The 21,672-nt window shown below is 32.8% G+C and overlaps 1 protein-coding gene across 1 annotated transcript in view; it reads right to left on the minus strand.

Annotated features, from left to right (window-relative positions):
• Window positions 1-19,585, minus strand: part of LOC132717472 (protein FRG1-like) — a 30,487-nt gene extending 10,902 nt beyond the window's left edge. The window contains exons 1-5 of the mRNA XM_060700942.1: window positions 19,429-19,585; window positions 18,264-18,355; window positions 17,177-17,299; window positions 15,499-15,665; window positions 10,611-10,715 (exon numbers count right to left, since the gene is read on the minus strand). Of these exons, the coding sequence (XP_060556925.1) occupies window positions 10,611-10,715; window positions 15,499-15,665; window positions 17,177-17,299; window positions 18,264-18,355; window positions 19,429-19,493 (552 nt within the window). The 5' untranslated portion in view covers window positions 19,494-19,585. The remainder of the gene's footprint in view (window positions 1-10,610; window positions 10,716-15,498; window positions 15,666-17,176; window positions 17,300-18,263; window positions 18,356-19,428) is intronic.
• Window positions 19,586-21,672: the final 2,087 nt, after the last annotated feature.

A 21,672-nucleotide genomic window follows, 5' to 3' on the forward strand; every position in this document is an offset into this window, starting at 1 on the left:
TGGTAGACACCTATTAGAACATGTTTGATGCTAAATATCTTAGCCATAGCTCTTTGAGTTCTTTAAAAGAAGATTTTTTAAGTTTTTAATATATGCATATAGGGAAAATCAATGATCCCCCGGGGCGGGGCCAATTTTGACCCCAGGATTTTTATTTGAACAAACTTGGTAGACACTTATTAAAACATGTTTCATGCTAAATATATTAGCTTTAACTCTTTTGGCTCTTTAAAAGAAGATTTTTTAAGTTTTTACTATATGCATATAGGGAAAATCAATGACCCCCTGGGGTGGGGCCAATTTTGACCCCAGGGCTTTTATTTGAACAAACTTGGTAGACACCTATTAGAACATGTTTGATGCTCAATATCTTAGCCATAGCTCTTCGAGTTCTTTAAAAGAAGATCTTTTAAGTTTTTACTATATGCATATCGGGAAAATCAACGAACCCCCGGGGCGGGGCTAATTTTGACCCCAGGGTTTTTATTTGAACAAACTAGGTAGACACCCATTAGAACATGTTTCATGCTAAATATCTTAGCTGTAGCTCTTTTGGTTCTTTAAAAGAAGATTTCTTAAGTTGTTACTATATGCATATAGGAAAAATCAATGACTCCCGGGGCGGGGTCAATTTTGACCCCAGGGCTTTTATTTGAACAAACTTGGTAGACACTTATTAGAACATGTTTCATGCTAAAAATCTTAGCTCTAGCTCTTTTGGTTCTTTAAAAGAAGATTTTTAAGTTTTTACTATATGCATATTGGGAAAATCAATGACCCCCCGGGGCAGGGCCAATTTTGACCCCAGGGCTTTCATTTGAAGAAACTTGGTAGACACCCATTAGAACATGTTTCATGCTAGATATCTTAGCTCTAGCTCTTTTGGTTCTTTAAAAGAAGATTTTTTAAGTTTTTACTATATGTATATAGGGAAAATCAATGACCCCCCGGGGCGGGGCCAATTTTGACCCCAGGGCTTTTATTTGAACAAACTTGGTAGACACTCACTAGAAGATGTTTCATGCCAAATATCTAAGCTCTAGCTCTTATGGTTTTTTAAAAGAAGATTTTTTAAGTTTTTACTATATGTATATAGGGAAAATCAATGACCCCCCCGGGGCGGGGCCAATTTTGACCCAAGGGCTTTTATTTGAAGAAACTTGGTAGACACTTATTAGAACATGTTTCATGCTAAATATCTTAGCTTTAACTCTTTTGGTTCTTTAAAAGAAGATTTTTTAAGTTTTTACTATATGAATATAGGGAAAATCAATGACCCCCCTGGGGCGTGGCCAATTTTGACCCCAGGGCTTTTATTTAAACAAACTAGGTAGACACCTATTAGAACATGTTTGATGCTAAATATCTTAACCATAGCTCTTTGTGTTCTTTAAAAGTAGATTTTTTAAGTTTTTACTATATGCATATAGGGAAAATCAATGACCCCCTGGGGCGGGGCCAATTTTGACCCCAGGGCTTTTATTTGAACAAACTTGGTAGACACCCATTAGAACATGTTTCATGCTAAATATCTCAGCTCTAGCTCTTTTGGTTCTTTAAAAGAAGATTTTTTAAGTTTTTACTATATGTATATGGGGAAAATCAATGACCCCCCGGGGCGGGGCCAATTTTGACCCCAGGGCTTTTATTTGAACAAACTTGGTAGACACTCACTAGAAGATGTTTCATGCTAAATATCTAAGCTCTAGCTCTTATGGTTTTTTAAAAGAAGATATTTAAAGTTTTTTCTTTCGGTTGCCATTGCAACCAGAGTTCTGCATGGAATTAAATTCTTTGAACAATTTTTAAAGGTGACCACCAAAGGAACATTCCTGTGAAGTTTGGATGAAATTGGCTTAGTGGTTTATGAGGAGATGTCATTTAAAGTAAAAGTTTACGGCCGGACGCCGGACGAAAAGCGATCACAAAAGCTCACCCTGTCACTTTGTGACAGGTGAGCTAAAAAGGGCAAAAACTAAACAATTATGCAAGGTAGAGTTATCATTCTTGTGCACTGCACTCTTCCTCAATGAGATCCATCCACCTATGAAGTTTCAAGTTGATACCTGAAATACTTTTTGAGATAAGCTCCGGACAAAATAGTATGAAAAAGAACAAAGGGCAATAACCAAAAAATTGTACAGGGAAGAGTTATCATTCTTGTGCACAGCATTCCTCCTCAATAAAATCTATCCACCTATGACATTTCATGTTGACATCTCAAACACTTTTGAGTTATGCTCCACTCGGGTGAAAAATTAGGTATGAAAAATAACAATGGGCAATAACTCTAAAATTATGAAAGGTAGAGTTTTCATTCTTGTGCACTGCACACCTCCTGAGTGAGATCTATGCACCTATGAAGTTTCATGTTGATATCTCAAAGGCTTTTTGAGTTATGCTCTGGACAAAAATTAATTTTGAAAAATAACACAGGGCAATAACTCAAAAATTATGCAGGGTAGAGTTAAGCTCTGGACAAAATAGCATGAAAAAGAACAAAGGGCAATAACTCAAAAATTGTATAGGGAAGAGTTATCATTCCTGTGCACAACATTCCTCCTCAATAAGATCTATCCACCTATGACATTTCATGTTGATATGTCAAACACTTTTTGAGTTATGCTCCACTCAGGTGAAAAATTAAATATGAAAAATAACATTGGGCAATAACTCAAAAATTATGAAAGGTAGAGTTATCATTCTTGTGCACTGCACACCTCCTGAGTGAGATCTATGCACCTATGAAGTTTCATGTTGATATCTCATAGGCTTTTGGAGTTATGCTCTGGACAAAAATCAATTTTGAAAAATAACAAAGGGCAATAACTCAAAAATTATGCAAGGTAGGGTTATCATTCTTGTGCACTGCACTCCTACCTAATTGAGGTCTATCCACCTATGAAGTTTCAAGTTGATTACTCAAATACTTTTAGAGATATGCTCCAGACAAAAATGTCGGACGGAAGGTCGGACAGACGGTCGGACAGACGGATGGAGACTATTTCTATATCCCCCGCCGCCTTTTCGGCGGGGGATAAAAACCAATGAACCTCTGGGTAGGGCCAATTTTAACCCCAGGGCTATAATTTGAACATTTTTTTAGAATTTCATTAGATGTTACACACAAAATATCTGAGCTCTAGGCCTTGCACTTTCAGGGAAGAAGATTTTTTAAGTTTTTACTATATGTATATAATGAATATCAATGACTCCCAGGGTGGGACCAATTTTGACCCCAGGGCTATAATTTGAACAATCATGAGATGATGCTACACACAAAATATCTTAGCTCTAGGTCATGCTCTTTCGGAGAAGAAGATTTTTAAAGATTTCATTTTACAAATCTATTTTAAGCCCTCCTGACCCAGATGTTCCATTGGGCAGAACTATTTCAACACTTTTAGTAGAGCTTCATGCTAGAAACATCCCAGGAAATTTTCATCAAATTTGGCCCAGAGGTTTCTGAGAAGAAGTTGTTCATATAAAAATTTGACCATGGACGCACTGACGCACGCCCACAAAAGCTCATCTTGAGCACTTTGTGCTCAGGTGACCTAAAAAATAAAGTATTGTTCATTCTTTATCTATAGATATTAAAATCATGTACGAAATACTCTTTAAAGCATCATGTGTACAGTTTTAAGTTTAATCTTCATAAAAACCTGTTTACACTGGATTTTTATTAGCCGTAAGCCCACAACCTGCAGAACTTCCAGTCCACCTTCCTTAAATACTGTTTGACTGATTTAAAAACGTTCCTTTAATATCATTTTCTCAAATCAGGACTTTATACATGTATTCTGAAAAGTTAAAATATTGATTGAAAACCACAATGCTAAAATTCTCATTTTAACCCATACATTTAAGACACTTTTTTAACTAAATAAACAACTGATATCTTAACGGATTAAACTTGTAAACTTGTTATCAGTGTTGGAAGTAAAAAAACGATCAAATTCAACGTAACCAATATCAACAGCTAAACATTTGTGTTTAAAAACTGTGAAACAATTTGAGGAATACTTTTTTCCAAGGTACTTTATTTTTATTAAATTTCTTAATCTCTACAAAAAAATGACTGTCTTTTAAGGGCAACAGCATTATTAATTTGTTAATATGTTTTTTTAAAAAAGGAAGTTAAAAATATATTGATACACAAAAAATTGATAAAACTTCTGGACATTTTTTTTTTCAAGCCTTTTAATCATTTTTATATTTGTAACAAGACTTGTCTGTGGACGTTAGAGCAATCTACTTTACTCAGTGCTATATAATTCAATAAAATCAACATAGAAAAGGGGTATAATTCTGCAAATTCGATTAGCAGACTTACCTGCCCTTGATAGTCTACAAGAATTTCAAGTCTGAAGTAAATACATTGTTTTGGTTATAAAATAATTTTAGGATTATCTGCCCTTTTGAAAAGTAATATTGACTTTTCATGACAATAAACAAGTACACCAAAGTTTGAAGTGAATAATAAGCTATTATATTTTTTGACAAAAAGGTTAACCAATGTCCACATTAATGTTAATGCTTACAAGAGGGTCATGACAATAACTCCGCCTTTTTTCTTTGAAATGAGGAGCTAAAAATTGTGTATGTTATAACATTGTATAATTTGTTATTCTGTTCATCTGTTTTGCATGGGTGGATACTTTAAAGTGAAATAAAGTATTATTCATTCTTCATATCTAAATATTAAAATTATGTTTGAAATACACTTTTAAGCATCAGATGTACAGTTTTAAGTTAACAAGAGCCAGTCGAACCGAGCAATGCTCCCCCAAATTGGTTTTGGTCACAGAGAAGTAGTTTCTTGTTGATATCTTATGCAGTTTCAGAGCAATCATATTAAAATCAGCTACAAAATTATGCTATGCAATAGGATCTAACATTCACCCATAGGCAATCACTTTCTTACTGTCATTCAAAAAATCAATCATTGGCGAGCTTTCATTATTTTGAAGATAATGCAGTTTCTAATTTTAACCCTTGGAAAACCAATACTGAGATGGTAATTTTCCAATTTCAAGAACAAACACAACATTGTCCATATAGCCGACAGGTAAACTCGCAAAACAGTCTTGCCAATTAAAAATTGACTCAAGTCAAGTTATTTCAAGTTAATTTGTTAAAAATTACTTCAAACATTTTTTTCTAACAAAAATCAACAATTTGTATAACTTCCAAGGACAACGATATTTTGATACTTTTTCTAATGCCTATCTGTAAAAACCGGTTTGATTGCATGGCTAAAAATAGCTTTCTTCAGAAATTCGAAATATACAAAGTTGTCATCAGATCTACATGGAAGAAATAAGTAGATCTGAACTTTAGTCAGAATGAGTTACAGACTTATGTCCTGGACAAAGTTCACAGTGTGAAAATTAAAAAAAAAAGGCAATAACTAAAAAATTAGGCACAGCAGAGTTATGGTTGGGGCCTATGGGTTCCAGAATTATTGGTAGGAAATCGTTTCGGCATCAATGTTACCTTGATCTTTAAGATTTTAGACCTTTTAGATTTTACCCAAAAATCAAAAAAGGTCATGAAGTGACCAAGACCAATGCTTCTATGAAGTTTGAGGGCCAAGAGCCCATTGGTTGTCCAGTTATTAGTTGAAAACCATTTTGACAAGAAGTCTACATTGATTCAGGATAAAAAAGTAGTTTTCTTTTTAATTTTGTCCTTTTTACTGATATGAAACGTAAAAGAACTGATTATGTAATGGTATGGTGAAGAAACACCTTAACAGTGGTGGTAAGTAAGCATGCATTGAACAAATAAATATAAACAGAACTGTCAACATGGACAAAGTTTTAAAATACAAGGTCACAGTTACCTTAACCTTTGACCCCTCAGCCCAAAAATCATTAAGAGTCAAGACTGTGAAATCTGAGGGCCAAGAGCCTAAGGGTTGTGAAGTTATAAGTCAGAAACCAAGAGCCCCTTTATTGTCGAGTAATTAGTCAAAAACTGTTTTGACAGCAGTAGATAAGACCTTAACCTTTGGCCCCTCGACTCGAAAATCAAAAGCGATCAAATTAGAAATTAATTAGACTTTGCCATTGTTTCAAATCATCTATGAATCTCAAGTTTTATGTATTCACTGAAGGACATTTGAAAAACATGCAATACATAGTAATGTTTTATAATACATTTAAGGTAAAACATGGCAGTCTCAGAAAAGATAGCATCAAAACAATTTTCGTCATCAACAACATCCATGGCATCAGATGAAGATCTTCAACTTTACTGCCAGCCTTGTGATGAGGAAGGAACTAGATGCCCTGCCCATGGTTACTGCACTGACTGCAAGGAGCACCTTTGCAAGACATGTTTTAAAGCCCATAGGATAAACAAGTTTACCAAAAAGCATACACTTTTGGATGCAGCAAATATGCCGAAAGTTTTGCAGCAACCCTCAACATCCCTTCACACAGGCCTGTTGGATGACTTGACCTTGCCATGTGGTAAACATCCAAAAGAAATGATCAAGTTCTACTGCAATGATCATACAGAACTTCTCTGCAGTGTTTGTGTTACCCTTGAACACCAAGATACTTCCTGCAAAGTCAACTATATACCAGACATTTCTGGTGATATAATAGACAGCAAAGAATATCAAGTTTTCTTGAATGCAGTAAAAACCACTTCTGACCAATTTCAACAGATATTAAAAGATGTCAAGAACATGACTCACAAATCAAACAACTCTCTGAAAGATACATTAGTTGACATCAAAAAGTTTCGGCAAGAAATCAACCAAAGACTAGATGAACTTGAGAGACAGGCTGAAGATACAGTTAAAGTCATAGAACAAAAAAATAACAAACATATGAAAGCAGTAGAAACAACATGTGAAGAAGTTACCAAATCTCTGAATATATCATCAGACAAAATCAAGCAACTCAACACAAGAAAACAAGCTGACAAACTCTTCATTGATTTGAAACTTGCAGAGAAAGCAATCAAAGATATGGAGGGAAAACTACTAAAACTCTCATCAAATGATATCAAAGAGTTCAACTTTCAATCCAATGATGTAATAACAAATTTGTTTAAAACAGAGAAGTCACTAGGTACACTGACACAGAAAACTTTAAAAACAGAATGTCAATCTGTACAAATACAGTCTAGACAATCTTCACATGAGGGAGAAATCTGTGTGAAGACACCAAAAGATAAAGAAAAGTGCTATATAACAGGGATGACTCTGCTGACTCCTGATCTTCTTATCATCACTGACTACAATAACAAAGCTGTAAAGATGGTGGACACCAGCAGTCAATCTGTGTCTGATCAACTACAACTAGATGGTGAACCATCCGATATCACCACAGTAACCAGTACTGAACTTGCTGTCACACTTCCTATCAAACATACAATACAGTTTATATCAATCTCATCAAACAAACTCACAAAGATGCACACTGTGAAGGTTGATGGGAAATGTCATGGTATAAGCTGTTACCAAGGTAAACTTGTTGTATCATTCTCTGATCCTACAAAACTACAGACCTTTGATATGACTGGCACTATACTGACAACAATTGATGGAAAAAAAAATTTCAAAGTTCCATATTATATCACATGTAACAGAAGTTCAATCTACATATCTGACTGTCACATGAAGACAGTGACAAGATTAAACTGGCAAGGTGATGTGTTTGGTAGTTATTGTGGTATAAGTTTCCCTATGGGAATGTCACTGTCAGATGATGGTACTGTCTTTGTGTGTGACTGGGGGAGAAATGTTATAGAAGAGATATCAGGAGACTGTTCTACAGGGGAGTTGGTGCTCCAGGATCTGAAGACACCAAGGGCTGTATGTTTGTGTGGAGAAACAAAGCTGTATTATAGCTGCAATGCTTTGGATGAAAAATATGACAACTTCCTTCACATCCATAACCTGTCATAGACTTAAACAGAGACTTAGTTGACTTAAATCAAACAATGTCAGCAGTTCTTCAATAGTAAAAAAAAAACTTGCATCATCCATTCTTCTGAAAAATTAGCAAAACACATGTTTAAAGTTTTGTCAGAGTTTATTGTTTTTAAATGTTAAAATCTTATGTTATGAGGGATGAATGATTTAAACACTCCTTTTGTTGTGTTTTTATAAAAGGTTTGATAAGAAACACCAGTCATGCTGGGAATACATGGAATAACAAGAGCACCTCAAGCATTTTTAACGCTTGTCTAAATAACAAAGGAACATAACTCCTATAACTTTTGCTTTCAAGATAATGTCTTACAATCGTGCATTGTGATGTAAGCAAGTATTCAAGTTTCATGTTGATATTATTCACAGTTTTGAAACCATTCTACTTAATAAGCGATTTTGAAAAAAGTAAAAAAAGGGGCATAACTCCAAAAGTATAGCTTTAAGAATAATGCGACTTTAATAATGCTCAGTGTATCAACTGTGCCTTGATGACAACAACAACGACTACAATTCAGCAATCAAAAAACCTCATATTTTCTTCAAAACAGACAAGCTAAAACTGACAACTTTGTTTACATTGATAAATTGACTGTCCTAGGTTATATCAATAAAACCATTCATCTTTTATTTTACAAGTACTTTATGAAATGATAAAACTGGTGAGTTTTCTTTTGTAATCATCAAATGCACTGTTTATATTTTATGTTACAATACCCACCCTGTTCCCAAGATTTTGTACTATATATCATTTTATAACACTTTTATTTAAACAGATCACATGAATAAAATAAAGTATAAGCTGCTTGTTGTTGTTTAAATCAATGGGTTAAAACATAAGAATACTACATGTACATAGTTAAAAGTATCAGTGACTATATAGTTATAGTGGAGATAAATGTAATTGTAAGCTAAACAAGAGCGATTTGTGTATTAAAGCCGGCGATATGCACAAGGATGGTACTGGTCACTCCTATGAAATTTCATTGACATCTCAACAGCACTTTTACCTGTGAAAGTCGGACATGATTTTTCTAATGATAAGGGGAAGTCCAAGGCTAGGTCCACAAAGAGAAATGTAATGAGAAATTCATATCAATTTTGTAAAGGTCAGTAAGGCAATGCTACATGATAATGAAACTTAAATGCGTTTTCCTATATAAGACTATATAAATCAAGTTAATCCCAGCATGGGCCCTATTTTAATCTCAGGAAGACAAGACCTATTTCCTGCACATAATCTTATTATAAGAAATATTTCTGCCAAAAAGTTTTTATTTCTTACTATTAGTTCAAAAGAACATAAAATTTTGAAATTTTGATTAAGTGTGACAAAAAATGCAATTATTCATTATTACATTGACCTTGAACTGAGGCAGGTCAAACCTGCACTCTGCTCATTATGTCATAATAGCTAACATTTCTGCTGAGTAGCATAAATTTCAATCCACTGTTTCCAAACATACAGACCTGACAAGAAGCTGCTTACAGACGGACAGACATCCAGGGTCATAACAACATAAACCAAAAAATTCTGGTCTTTAAATAACAAAGTTATAGCCAATTATAGCAAGCATCAAGCAAAATTCAGTAATTTGACCTTCAAGATCAATGTCATTTATGAGTGAAGGTCATTAATCATTTAATCTACTTGAAGGTCTTGTTATCCAAGTATGAAGACAATCCATTCATAATAACAAAGCAATAGTCAGTTACAGAAAAAATCTACCAAAATTCAAACATTTGAAGATTAGGGCCATTTATGTGTCAAGGTCAAGTTCAATCTTGTTTCCTTGAATGTCTTGTTCAAATGGCTATTGTGTTCAATTTTGTAGACAATCAATTGAGAAACAAGAGGGACATGATGGCCCTGAAATCAATCACCTGTATATAGAAACTCTCCATGACGAGGAACAAGTAATATTGTAAACTATAAACAAAAGCAGATATTAAATCTAAATCTTAAACTAATATCACAAAATTCATATTTGTATCTGAAATAGTGCATGTGTTAAAACATTTGTTTTTAATATATACATATAAAGAAAATTAATAAGCCTCGGAGCGGTGCCAATTTTGACCAAAAGGCTTTTATTTAAACAAACTTGGTAGACACTCACTAAAAATGTTTCATGCTAAATTTATAAGCTCTAGCTCTTTGGGTTTTTCAAAAGAAGTTTTTTTAAGTTATTACTATAAACATATATGAAAAACAATGACCCCAGGGCTTTTATTTGAACAAATTTAGTAGACACTCATTAGAAGATGCTTCATGCCAAATATCTTAAGCTCAAGCTCTTTGGGTTCTTTAAAAGGAGATTTTTTAAGTTTTTTTCTTTTGTTCTTTGAACAATTTTTAAAGGTGACCACAAAAGAAACATTCCTGTGAAGTTCGGATAAAATTGGCTCACTGGTTTATGAGGAGATATCGTTTAAAGTAAAAGTTTACGGAAGACAGACGGACGGACAACAGACGGACGCCATTCTAAAAGCAATCACAAAAGCTCACCATGTCACTTTGTGACAGGTGAGCTGATAAAATAAAATATTGCCAATGCTAAAATTTCTGGATGACAATGACAGTTAAGGAATACTCAAAATTTTTCATTGAAAAAGTAAAGCTAAAATTAAAGTAGAAATATAAAAATCATTTACGTACTTTTATCATTTCCTTATCTCCGGCTGTTTTACTAGCACAAACAATGTCCTCATCCTCATCATACGATAAAAAACAGGAATTACAACCATTTAATGCCATCTTACCCTATAAAATAGATGTCTCTTTATATGCATATACAGTAAAAAAAAAATATGACCTAAACAAAAGGTTTGAATAAAAGAATTTCAACTAAGTCAATGTTGAATGATCAATAAATGTATAAAACCTCTGAATGCAGGACTTTTGGTAAAGTCCAAGCAGGGTCCGGTTTTCAGAGTTTTTCCTGTATTCATTCTACTCAATTGTGGTCAAAATATTCTAATATGTGAAATTAGAAACTAAAATTAATTTCCTGAAACTCAACAACTGGCATAAATTACAATGAAATAGAGATCTCTCCTATCATGTTTCAACATGTTTAATATCTTCCTACAAGTAAGTAACTGGTAACTAAAGCTTAAATTACATGCATTTTAATGTGTTCTTTGCTTTATTTGTCAATGGGGCTTAAATAATACAGTTTTCAGGATGACATAAGTGGTTTTATCAGGAAATAGTGACTCCCTGCAGAGACAATAATACTTTTTATTATACAATTGTATATTCTTTCTACATTTAATACACGTATCACATGCACAAAAAGGACATAACAGAAAAAAACAAAACTTTTTATCTGCAATGAATTTGCTGACATTATGCCAATTATGTTATTTTTAAATATATAATCTGCACTTAGGTAAAACTGAGTCCATTGTGTTTGGGTCTAAACAGAAACTCAGGTCACATTCCAAATTAAACATAAATAGTAATGGCACTGCAATAGAAGCATCCACATCCATCAAATATCTTGGGGTAACTATTGATCAGTACCTGTCCTTTGGTTACATGGCAGACTCAGTAATTCAGAAGGCTAACGCCAGGTTTAAGTTCCTTTACCGTAAGAAAGATTTCCTTACACAGCATACCAAAAAACTGCTTGTCAATTCATTAATTCAGTGCCACTTTGACTATGCCTGCTGTGTCTGGTATAATGGTTTAACTCAGGTCTTGAAAAATAAATTACAGACAACACAAAATAAAATGATGAGATTTGTTCTAAACCTTGATTCCAGAGTTCATATTGGCCCTTCCCATTTTAAATCCCTTAATTGGTTACCAGTTTGTAAAAGAGTTGAACAAATCATGTTATGTCACGTTTTTAAGGTTAAAAACCAAATGGCCCCAGAGTACTTAAGTGATTATTTTGTTTCTCAGGAATCTATGCATTCTTATTGCACCAGACTGAGCAAAAAAGGAGGGTATTGTCTTCCTAAGGTTAAAGGTTCCGGGTCAAAGTCTTTCAGTTTTATTGGTGCTAAACTATGGAACAGTCTTCCAACTTGCATAACTGAAATTAACATATTTCATCGTTTTAAGGTAGCCATCAAAAGTCACTTTTTAAGTAGCATCTAAGTGTTTTTCTTAAAATTTCTTGCAAGAAAATTTTATGTTTTCATTTTTTTATTGAATTATTTTTCGGCTCAGGTTTACTGTTTCATTTTTTGATATTTGTTTTAAATTTTTTATTAAGACTTTAAAAACTTTATCCTTTTTTGAATAGTGTAATCTATGGCATGTTCTTTCCTTACACACTCATAACAACTGTGATATTTTTTTTTTAATGTAATCCTTTCTTACTATGCACATACTTATTTCTTAATGTGATAATGACTTTTTATTTACAATACCTTACATCTTAAATTGTGATGATTTTAAATGATATCCTTCATTAATGTGATTTATCTTATAATTTGTGATATTTTTTTTCTTTTATGAAATACCTCTCTGTGTCATGCCACCAAAGGTATTATCCCTAGTACTTGGTCAGAGGGTTACATTATTCCAATCTATAAAGGAAAAGGTTCGAAACTTTCCCCGGAAAACTATAGACCCATTACGATTTTATCCTGTCTCTCAAAAATATTCACTAGTGTCCTAAATGATAGACTGACAAGGTTTGTCGAAACAAATAACCTGATCCATGGAAATCAAACTGCCTTTAGAAAAAATATGTCAACTCTTGATCATGTGTTTACATTGAATTTTCTCATAGAATTTTTAAAAAAACAAAAACAAAAACTATATGTCGGTTTCATTGATTTCTCTCGTGCATTTGATAATTTACCACGTGCGCAACTTTTCCAAAAATTAATCGATACTGAAATAAACGGAAAATTCCTGAGACTTATTCGCAATATGTATAAAGGGGTTAAATCTTGTATCCAGTTAAATGGCAATACTTCAGCAATGTTCTCGTGCGATATTGGGGTCCGTCAAGGGGAAAATTTGTCCCCACTTTTATTTTCCCTGTATCTTAATGACCTTTTAGCTTACTTGACATCAAAAGGCAATTCTGGGATTACATAAGACTACGCATCCGGCGATAACATAGAAACTCTGACTATCCTAGTTCTTCTCTTCGCGGACGATACTATTATTCTGGCGCGAAACCCTCAAGATTTTCAGAAATGCTAAAATGATTTCTACTCATACTGCAACGAATGGAAACTGCAAATAAATACAGAGAAGTTTTCGGCTCGAATAAACGCGGTACGTAACCTAACATTTTACATTATTGACATAACATATATTTCCTATTGACATGACAGAAAAATATAAGTATTTGGGAGTTGTTTTAGTCCGACTGGCAAATTTAACAAAGCACGTGACCATATTATAACCCAAGCAAAAAAGGCGATGCATTTGTTATACAAACGTATTTTTGCCCTAAATCTACCTTTAGATCTTCAGCTTAAATTATTTGATAACACAATCTTACCCATACTCACATTTTCAAGCGAAATATGGGGTATAGAAAATAACAACGACATAGAAAAGGTTCATTTAGATTTTCTAAGAAAAATTACAAATACAAGGAAAAGTACCCCCGCTTATATGTTATATGGGGAATTGGGGCGTTATCCGTTGCAAATAAATATCAATACAAAAATAATTCGGTTTTGGAATATTTTAAAAACAAATGATTCGAATAAATATTCAAATATTATTTACAAAATAATGATTCAAAGTGATAACTCCTACAGATGGCTAAATTCAGTAAAAGATATTTTAAACAATACAGGTTTCCCCTATCTATTCTTGAATCAAGAAGATATCACTATAAAAAATATCCATTTACTAATAAAGCAAGTGCTAGTAGATCAATTTATAACAGATTGGAATGGAAAATTACAAGCCTCAAACAAAGGAAAATTATATTATTTGTATAAACAAGAACATAAAAGAGAAGACTATTTAACAATATTACCGAAAAACTTGTACATACCGCTTCTTAAATTTCGTACAGCTAATCACCGTCTTCCGATAGAAATTCTAAGATATAACAATACTCCATACAACGAGCGTATCTGCGAAGAGTGCCGAACACTTGGAGACGAATTTCACGCAATTATGTCCTGTAAACGTTTTACTGTCATACGGAAAAAATATATCCCAGAATATTATTATAAACATCCAAATGTAATCAAGTATAATGAATTGTTAAATAGTACCGACTATGCTACCTTGAAATCTTTAAGTATGTTTGTTTCATATATTTTGAAACAATAAGTTGCTTTCTTCTTATAAATAAAATTAAACAACTCGCCAGGTAAAATTTACTCTGATTGGTCAACGCTACCGACTAAATCCACTTTATGAATGAAATTCCTAGACTGACATGATTACTACAAAATAATCGTGCAACACAATAGTAAATCGTGTCTTTGTATTTATACAGTTATTTGAGATTATTACGAACGTATAGATACTGTTAGTTTTATTCTAATGTCTCCAATTTTTTATAGTATGAAAACTGCTAGATATAAAGTACTAGTTGGGAGAAATTGACTTGTATAATTATTCTAAATAGAACTTAATTGTGTACATGCAAAAATGCCCGGTTTTTACACTGTTCCCCTGGTAAAGGCTATTTAATCAAAACTTTCATAACATTAGACACGTTATTCTTATAAACTGTTGTTTTCGAAATATTTTTTGCATGTCTCGTTCTATATAAATTGTTAACCCACATATGTTATAATACTGATATTATTTGTAAATTGTCTGTTGTTACATTATATGTAATCTTGACAAAATAAAGAAATATTGTATTGTATTGTATTGTATTGCTAAGGACCACAATGGAAATAATAGCTTGCTATTTTTTGTGTTATCCTTGGTTTTGGGAACATGTCATGGTTTACATAATATAGTATTTATTCATTTATTTATTTATTTGTAATTGTTTTAATCTATATTGTGTTTGTTTATCATGTAACATGTTTACCTTTATGCCGAAATAAATCTATCTATCTATCTATAATCTAAATTCAACAAGGTATATAATCAAAGAGTTATTATAGGAGTACCTTAATCTATTTTTTGTATATATTTAACTAGAATGGATCAGACTTGTTGCTTAGATACCATGCCTTGTGAGATCTTGTCTGAGTATAATCCACTCGAATAAAATATGAGTTTCAGATCATGATTCTTCAATAATAACATTATTGTATTAGGCAGCTAAAATTGGGTGGTCCATAATCAATAAATAGGTTGTATCAACCAGAAACTTGCTACATGCTGAAAGCTTTTCAATTTTCAGTGTTGAACGTGAAATATTTTAGTTAAACTGACATAATTTCTTTCCTTGTAGCAGAAATGCTTTCACTTCATGTTGAATTAAATTGTGGTGTGGGATAATACAATGTACAATGTATAAGAAATATTTGTAGAATAAAGAGGACATTCTAGGTCTTCCTAAATGCCGTATGACCATTTACAGTGTTTGCGGGTGACTTGCATCGTAAATCCCACCAAATCATTATACATGTATTTTCTTACAAACCTCTTGAAATACTGGTTCCCATTGTTCTTTGCTTCCAATTGCCATTGACCTTCCTATGACAAGGTTACTGGTTCCCACACTTATGTATTGATCATAACCAGACTTAAATGCTACTTTTGTTTCATCAACTTTCACTGCTGTCAAAATTTCTTCTGGCTCTGGACCAGCTTAAGATAAACAATCAAAGAGAAAATAATATTTGCAATAAAACAAACAAAAACTGTTACCCTTATACTGTACTTATTGACCTGCAGACATTTTCACAAAAAACTTACGACAATTTTCTATCCTAAGAGAAATCTTACGATAAATCTCCTTTCAACAAAAAATCTTAAGCAAAATCTATCGTAACTTTACGATAGGTGTTCCCCTTTCATAAGTGTGATATTTTTTCTCTTAAGAGTAAAATATCATGACTTACATTGTATCTTTTATTTAAACAGAATAAAAACAAACAAAAAATGGACAAATATATATTAATTATTTAATAAGCAAACAGTTTGTTATAAATAACACAAATTAAGTTAAAATTATTTACCAACATAACATTTCTGATGTCATGACTTGATGACGTCATGGTGGAGAGGGTTACGAATAGTTTATATGTGAACTCTATAGAATTATTTTTGATAACTAATGTTTTGTACAATTTGGTGGGTTTGATTTCAATGCCAGCATGTACTAGTGGCACATTTTTATTTATTAATACCTTAGCAATAACATAGCAGACTTTGTTTCTATATCAATTAGATCCATACAATTATTTTAAATCAAGATAGAAAATATATCAGTTTGAATGATTTTTTTCTTCTTATTGTAACTTGATTGTGTTCAACACATATTTCAAGCTCTTTATTACTTGATTTTTAACTGGAAACAAATATAGAGCATGCACATCTCTATCAAATGACCAGTTGCGAGGGATGTTTTTATTGTAAGATTTATCGTAAGTGACTTTTTTTATCTATAAAATTTAATTTACAAGTGGCTTTGTGAAAATGACTTAAGATTTAACTTACAGGTTAAAAACTTAGGATAAATCATAAGATTTTTTTGTGAAAATGTCTGCTGGGTCCCTAATCATTAACATTTAAAGTCTGAATTATGGACCTTAGACTTAATTTGCTAGAAATTCTTTCGTGTATTAAAGAAGATATTGATAAAAGTATGCTGAGCTTATTGTAGAAATATTATATGTGATAAGCGTTTCTATAAAATTTCATTACTGTAACAAACCATACTTACTTACATGTAACATAAAAAAAGGTTAAACATAAAGCATGAAATTTGTAAATGTTTGACAAAGATTCAATAAAGAAAACAGCTCTTTGACTATCTCATTTACTAAATCAAATGAAATATCAACTAAAGAGGTATAAGGCTATCATGAGATAATATCATAGTTTTATAGATACATGTAACTATATGCTTTATCTGACAATGGAATCCACCTTAGCTCTGAGAAAATTTCAAATGCTAGAATTTTCAAGTTATCAAAAATTGTACAATGATAAGATATATATACCATATTCATAATATAATACTCTATATAACATTACCTGCATTGACAAAAAATGTATAATATGGGTGTATCATTTATCTCACTTATAAAATTCAAAATTTCTTTTGCAAAACATGTCAAGGACAATCTTAAATTGTCACTTGTAAAATGTAATACCTTCTCTTGGTGGCCCTAGAACAAATCTGCCATTATCCTGAGCAAACATGTATCTTTGGTCTTCCAGTTCAATACAAATATTACCAGTGATCTGACCAAACTTTGATACAACCCACCAACCACCTGTAATAGTAAAGATTCATTTTTTTTAAAGTCAACCAGCAAGAGGCAAAATCCATTAATAACATATTTAGCAGGTATGGTTGGATTCACCAGGGGCTTAAATGGCTGAAGACCCTGTCCTCAACCCTCCCCTAACCTAATACCCTGACTTGCTGCCGTTGCTAGTTGTTTTTCTTGAAGAAAACAAACATAAATATAATCCCAAAATTGCATAAATTGATTTTAGGATACTAAATCCTTATTTGAAGCCTAGACTACTGCTGAGTTTTCTGTCATTAAACTCGAGCATCTGGCCCTATCACCAACACTGCATACTGTTAGGTTCAAGATACTTTCAATGATTTACATTATAATTTCAAGCATGTGCAGACAAAAATTTCAAGCTACTGAGTAAGTAGCCCTACTGCAGATTTACTGTAAAATTATAAATAGCTTGCTGAATGTCATAGATACAGACTGTTTGAATCAAAATGGCATTATAGACAGCAGTTTAAAATAAAGCCTTACTAAAGCCTAACATTCTGTATATCAATGTACATGTATATTATTTCATATTAGTTACCTTAGATTACTGAACATTAAGGCTTTCACTAGTCAGCAATACAGTGTCTTATTTTTGGACTCTCTTATTCAAATAATAATACTGGAAGCATAAATGTATAAATTTGACCAAGAGATATTTCAAATACAATGTAGATTATGGAGGAGCCAGGTTCATTATAAGCTTTAAAATCTGTAATAAGCCACAAACACTTGAGCTTTCGTAAGTCAGTCTGTATTGTTCTAACAATAAACATCAACATTCCTCTATATTTTAAATCTTAACATTGCTTGTGAAAAAGTCCTCGGATTGTATTTCATTTTGCTCTATTTCATCCTTAAGTTTTTTATACATTTATTGTCTCTTTAAAATAAGTAAATAATTCTCACAATATCAAACTATCTATATCTGAAATGCACCTACCATGCTGAGCAACATCAGACCTATCATCTGTTGAAGATCCCGAGGCAACTTCCTCCCCATCATCCAGCTTCCTTTTCTTACTCTTCTTGTGCCTATTTGAATAAAGTTTTGTTATTAATAATGTATCATATGACGTGATATGTATCAGTTGGGCAAACAAGGCATAAGTACATGTATACCAAATTAGAAATACGAGTCTTAAGTATTTTCTAGCAATTTTCTAGTATTCACTGAGACATACTTACAAATTACTGCTGATTTACTCAAATGCCAATATGGCTACTGGTCGGGCACCATCAACTGGACACTTTTTAGACATTTTTCCATGCAAATTTCCTAATTTTAAAGCTAGAGATCTAAAAATTTGAGACAGTACAGCTAGGTTCTTCTCCTAACTATCAACCTTGTTTGTTTATTTCTGATTATGTTGACACTTAATTTGAGTCCTGTCAAGGAAGGTATAAAAATTACCAAAATTGTCCACACTACAGTACTGTGTGGCCGGACAGATATTTCATGACATTGATTTAATCCAGCTAAAAGCTGGGCTGTTTTAATTTTTTTTTTAACATGATAAGTTGAAATAAATCTAATTACACAATTATAGAAGAAACATGCATTTATTGCTGATAAAAAGGCGACTGACTGATTGACAACCACTGAACAAAGAAACAAACTAAATCAGGCATTTTCAGGGTCACCTGGGTTTGATGGTTGTTCGGTTTTGGTGGTCCTCGACCAGTAATCTCTCAAGTTTAAATATATCAGTTAACATAATTTAGAAAAAGAATTCTGAAAATATTTTTCAGTGACAATATATACATGTACTAGTATGTGACCTTTGGTTTATATCAGTGTGCAAACATGTATATTTTGTTATGTAATCTTGCTAGGACAAAAATAATTTTTGTCCTATAACCTGGTAATGCCTAATGATAATTTGTTTTTTTCTCACATGATGTGCAAAATTGGATCTCTGGTCATCATTTCAATTTAAAATTGTAGTGTTTTAAGATATTATGTTAGTGAGCTCTATAAGTAATGACAGGTAAACATGTTGTAGAAGTTCTATTTTAACAGATGTCCGAAATCATCATCATCCGAAAATGATACAATTTTCAAATCATAAAATAACGACATAAGACATTAAAAGAAAGCTTATTACTTTTTGTGCTTGCTCCCTTTCAGTTTAAGCTTTCCTCCTTTAACACACGAATATGAATCTGCCATGATTTATACTTTTTACAACGAAAGATTTACGTTTTCCCGTTTATTGTTTTTTTCTGGGTACACTCTAAAGTTTTAACGACTGTGAACACATCGGACCTTCCATCACTGGAGCTACTGGCGTTTTTTGCACCTTACACTATTATTTTTGTATTTTCTTGAAAAATAATCTTTTTGTTGTTTTGTATATTTTGTACGAGGGGCATATTTTAATTAGTGGCAAAAACTCAATTTAACCATGTTTTGCACGTGAAAGTACGTGTATAATACTGATTATTGATTTTTTTCTAAACAACAGTCTATTTTCGCACGATTTGCACGTGCAATAAAATTTTAGCACCTGTGGTTTTGTATACTAGTTGTAGCATGATTGAGTTTTTTTTGCATTGTGACAGAAGCCCCTGTGATTTGAGAAAGGAGCAAAAGGCTTGGATTATTGTCAGAAGTAAAAACGGAATGGAGAAAATGCCTCCCATATCGTGGGTGTCAATGTTTAGGGAAGATAGAACTATGTTATGGATGATCCCCGCCCGGGCGACCAATTTCCGCTACCTCTGAAAAAAAGACATCATCACTGTCAAAGCCATAGTTGATATATACCGTGGAAGAGATGAGTGACACATCGGGCCTTCGAGAAAATTTGCGCCCGTTAGATTCCGTATCTGATTACTTCTGACAAAAAAAAGGGGAACGGGTTGAAACAATCTTCGGCCTTATTGACTAGGTTAAAAGATCGAGACCATATACCCTGAGAGAAATTGTCATGGTATGAAACTTGGCTTTTTTAACCCGACAATAAACTCAGTAAGTAAATGAGAGTAGATTATAACAGCGATCGCCCAGTTGTTGCTCGGCGTACTGCAGTATAGAGGGGAGCGTTAAAACAGTTATGTACGCTCTTTTTTTAACAGTCCGTGTCGCTGTACCTGAGAGGGGTAGTGTCACTCACAGGCACGAGTATCGGACCTGGGAAGAAAAAATACGACCAGATTGATAAAAAAACCTGTGTTCATCTTAAAAATGTCAAACAAAAAACAAAAAATGTAAATAATGACCCCCTTTAAAAATATACTATAAGTTAAGAGTATATAACTTAACTTATAGTATATTTTTAAAGGGGGTCATTATTTACATTTTTTGTTTTTTGTTTGACATTTTTAAGATGAACACAGGTTTTTTATCAATCTGGTCGTATTTTTTCTTCCCAGGTCCGATACTCGTGCCTGTGGTGTCACTGGAACATTTTACCGTGACCATGTTCTCACTGCTGTAGTTAATTACTACATTACATATGATCCAGGTTTAGGGGTGCACAGGATCAAATTACACCCATGATAATGCACCTGCGCATCGGTCAGCCTTAATTGGTTCTAGCTTATTTAGAGGATCAGACTATTGAGGTTTTGCTACATCCCACAAATAGTCCTGACTTCTCTCTCTGACCTTGTGACTTTGGTTTAATCCATACATCAAACCTTGCCTTCGAAACCAATAGTGCCGCCGTTGCCACTAATTAAAATATGCCCCTCGTATATATCTAATTATTTATATTTTAGTGGAAAAAAGACGACGATAAACGAAGACACAGAAGAGAAATTCATCCTCAGGAAACTTAGCTAAAGTGTAGAAAAAAACACACACGCGCACGCACACACACACACGCACACGCACGCACGCACGCACACACACACACACATTTAGCTAAAGTATAAAACACACACACACACACACATTCCACTACACCCGATTTTCAAATTATTATCAGAAGAATACGTATATAACACTTGGATATTTTCAAAGATAGTATGTTTTTAAAATACTGGTTAAAGATCCTGTAACACATTATTTTTATGGTTTTATATTCAAATTATGATGCTCAAATTAAGATTTATCCATATTGTAAGTTTCAAAAAACATTATTTATAAAGATATTACCGAATTTAATATTTCATGTAAATAAAGGGAGGTAATTAGAATTTAGTTTTCTATAAATTCTAAGTCAATTTTTCCAATAAGAAATGAATGCATATAATTTAATGATTACCTTAAATATGTACAAATATTTGCAATTCATATTTTACATATTCTTCCATGTTTGAAAATTGACAAATTTGCATAATTACATACATATATAATTCAATGAAGAGTGGTATGCAATCTCGATTACAAAACATACAGGATC

This window comes from Ruditapes philippinarum, unplaced genomic scaffold (genome assembly GCF_026571515.1).
Source record: "Ruditapes philippinarum isolate M1 unplaced genomic scaffold, ASM2657151v2 ctg7179_1_1_1_1, whole genome shotgun sequence".
Classification (NCBI taxonomy): Eukaryota; Metazoa; Mollusca; class Bivalvia; order Venerida; family Veneridae; genus Ruditapes; species Ruditapes philippinarum.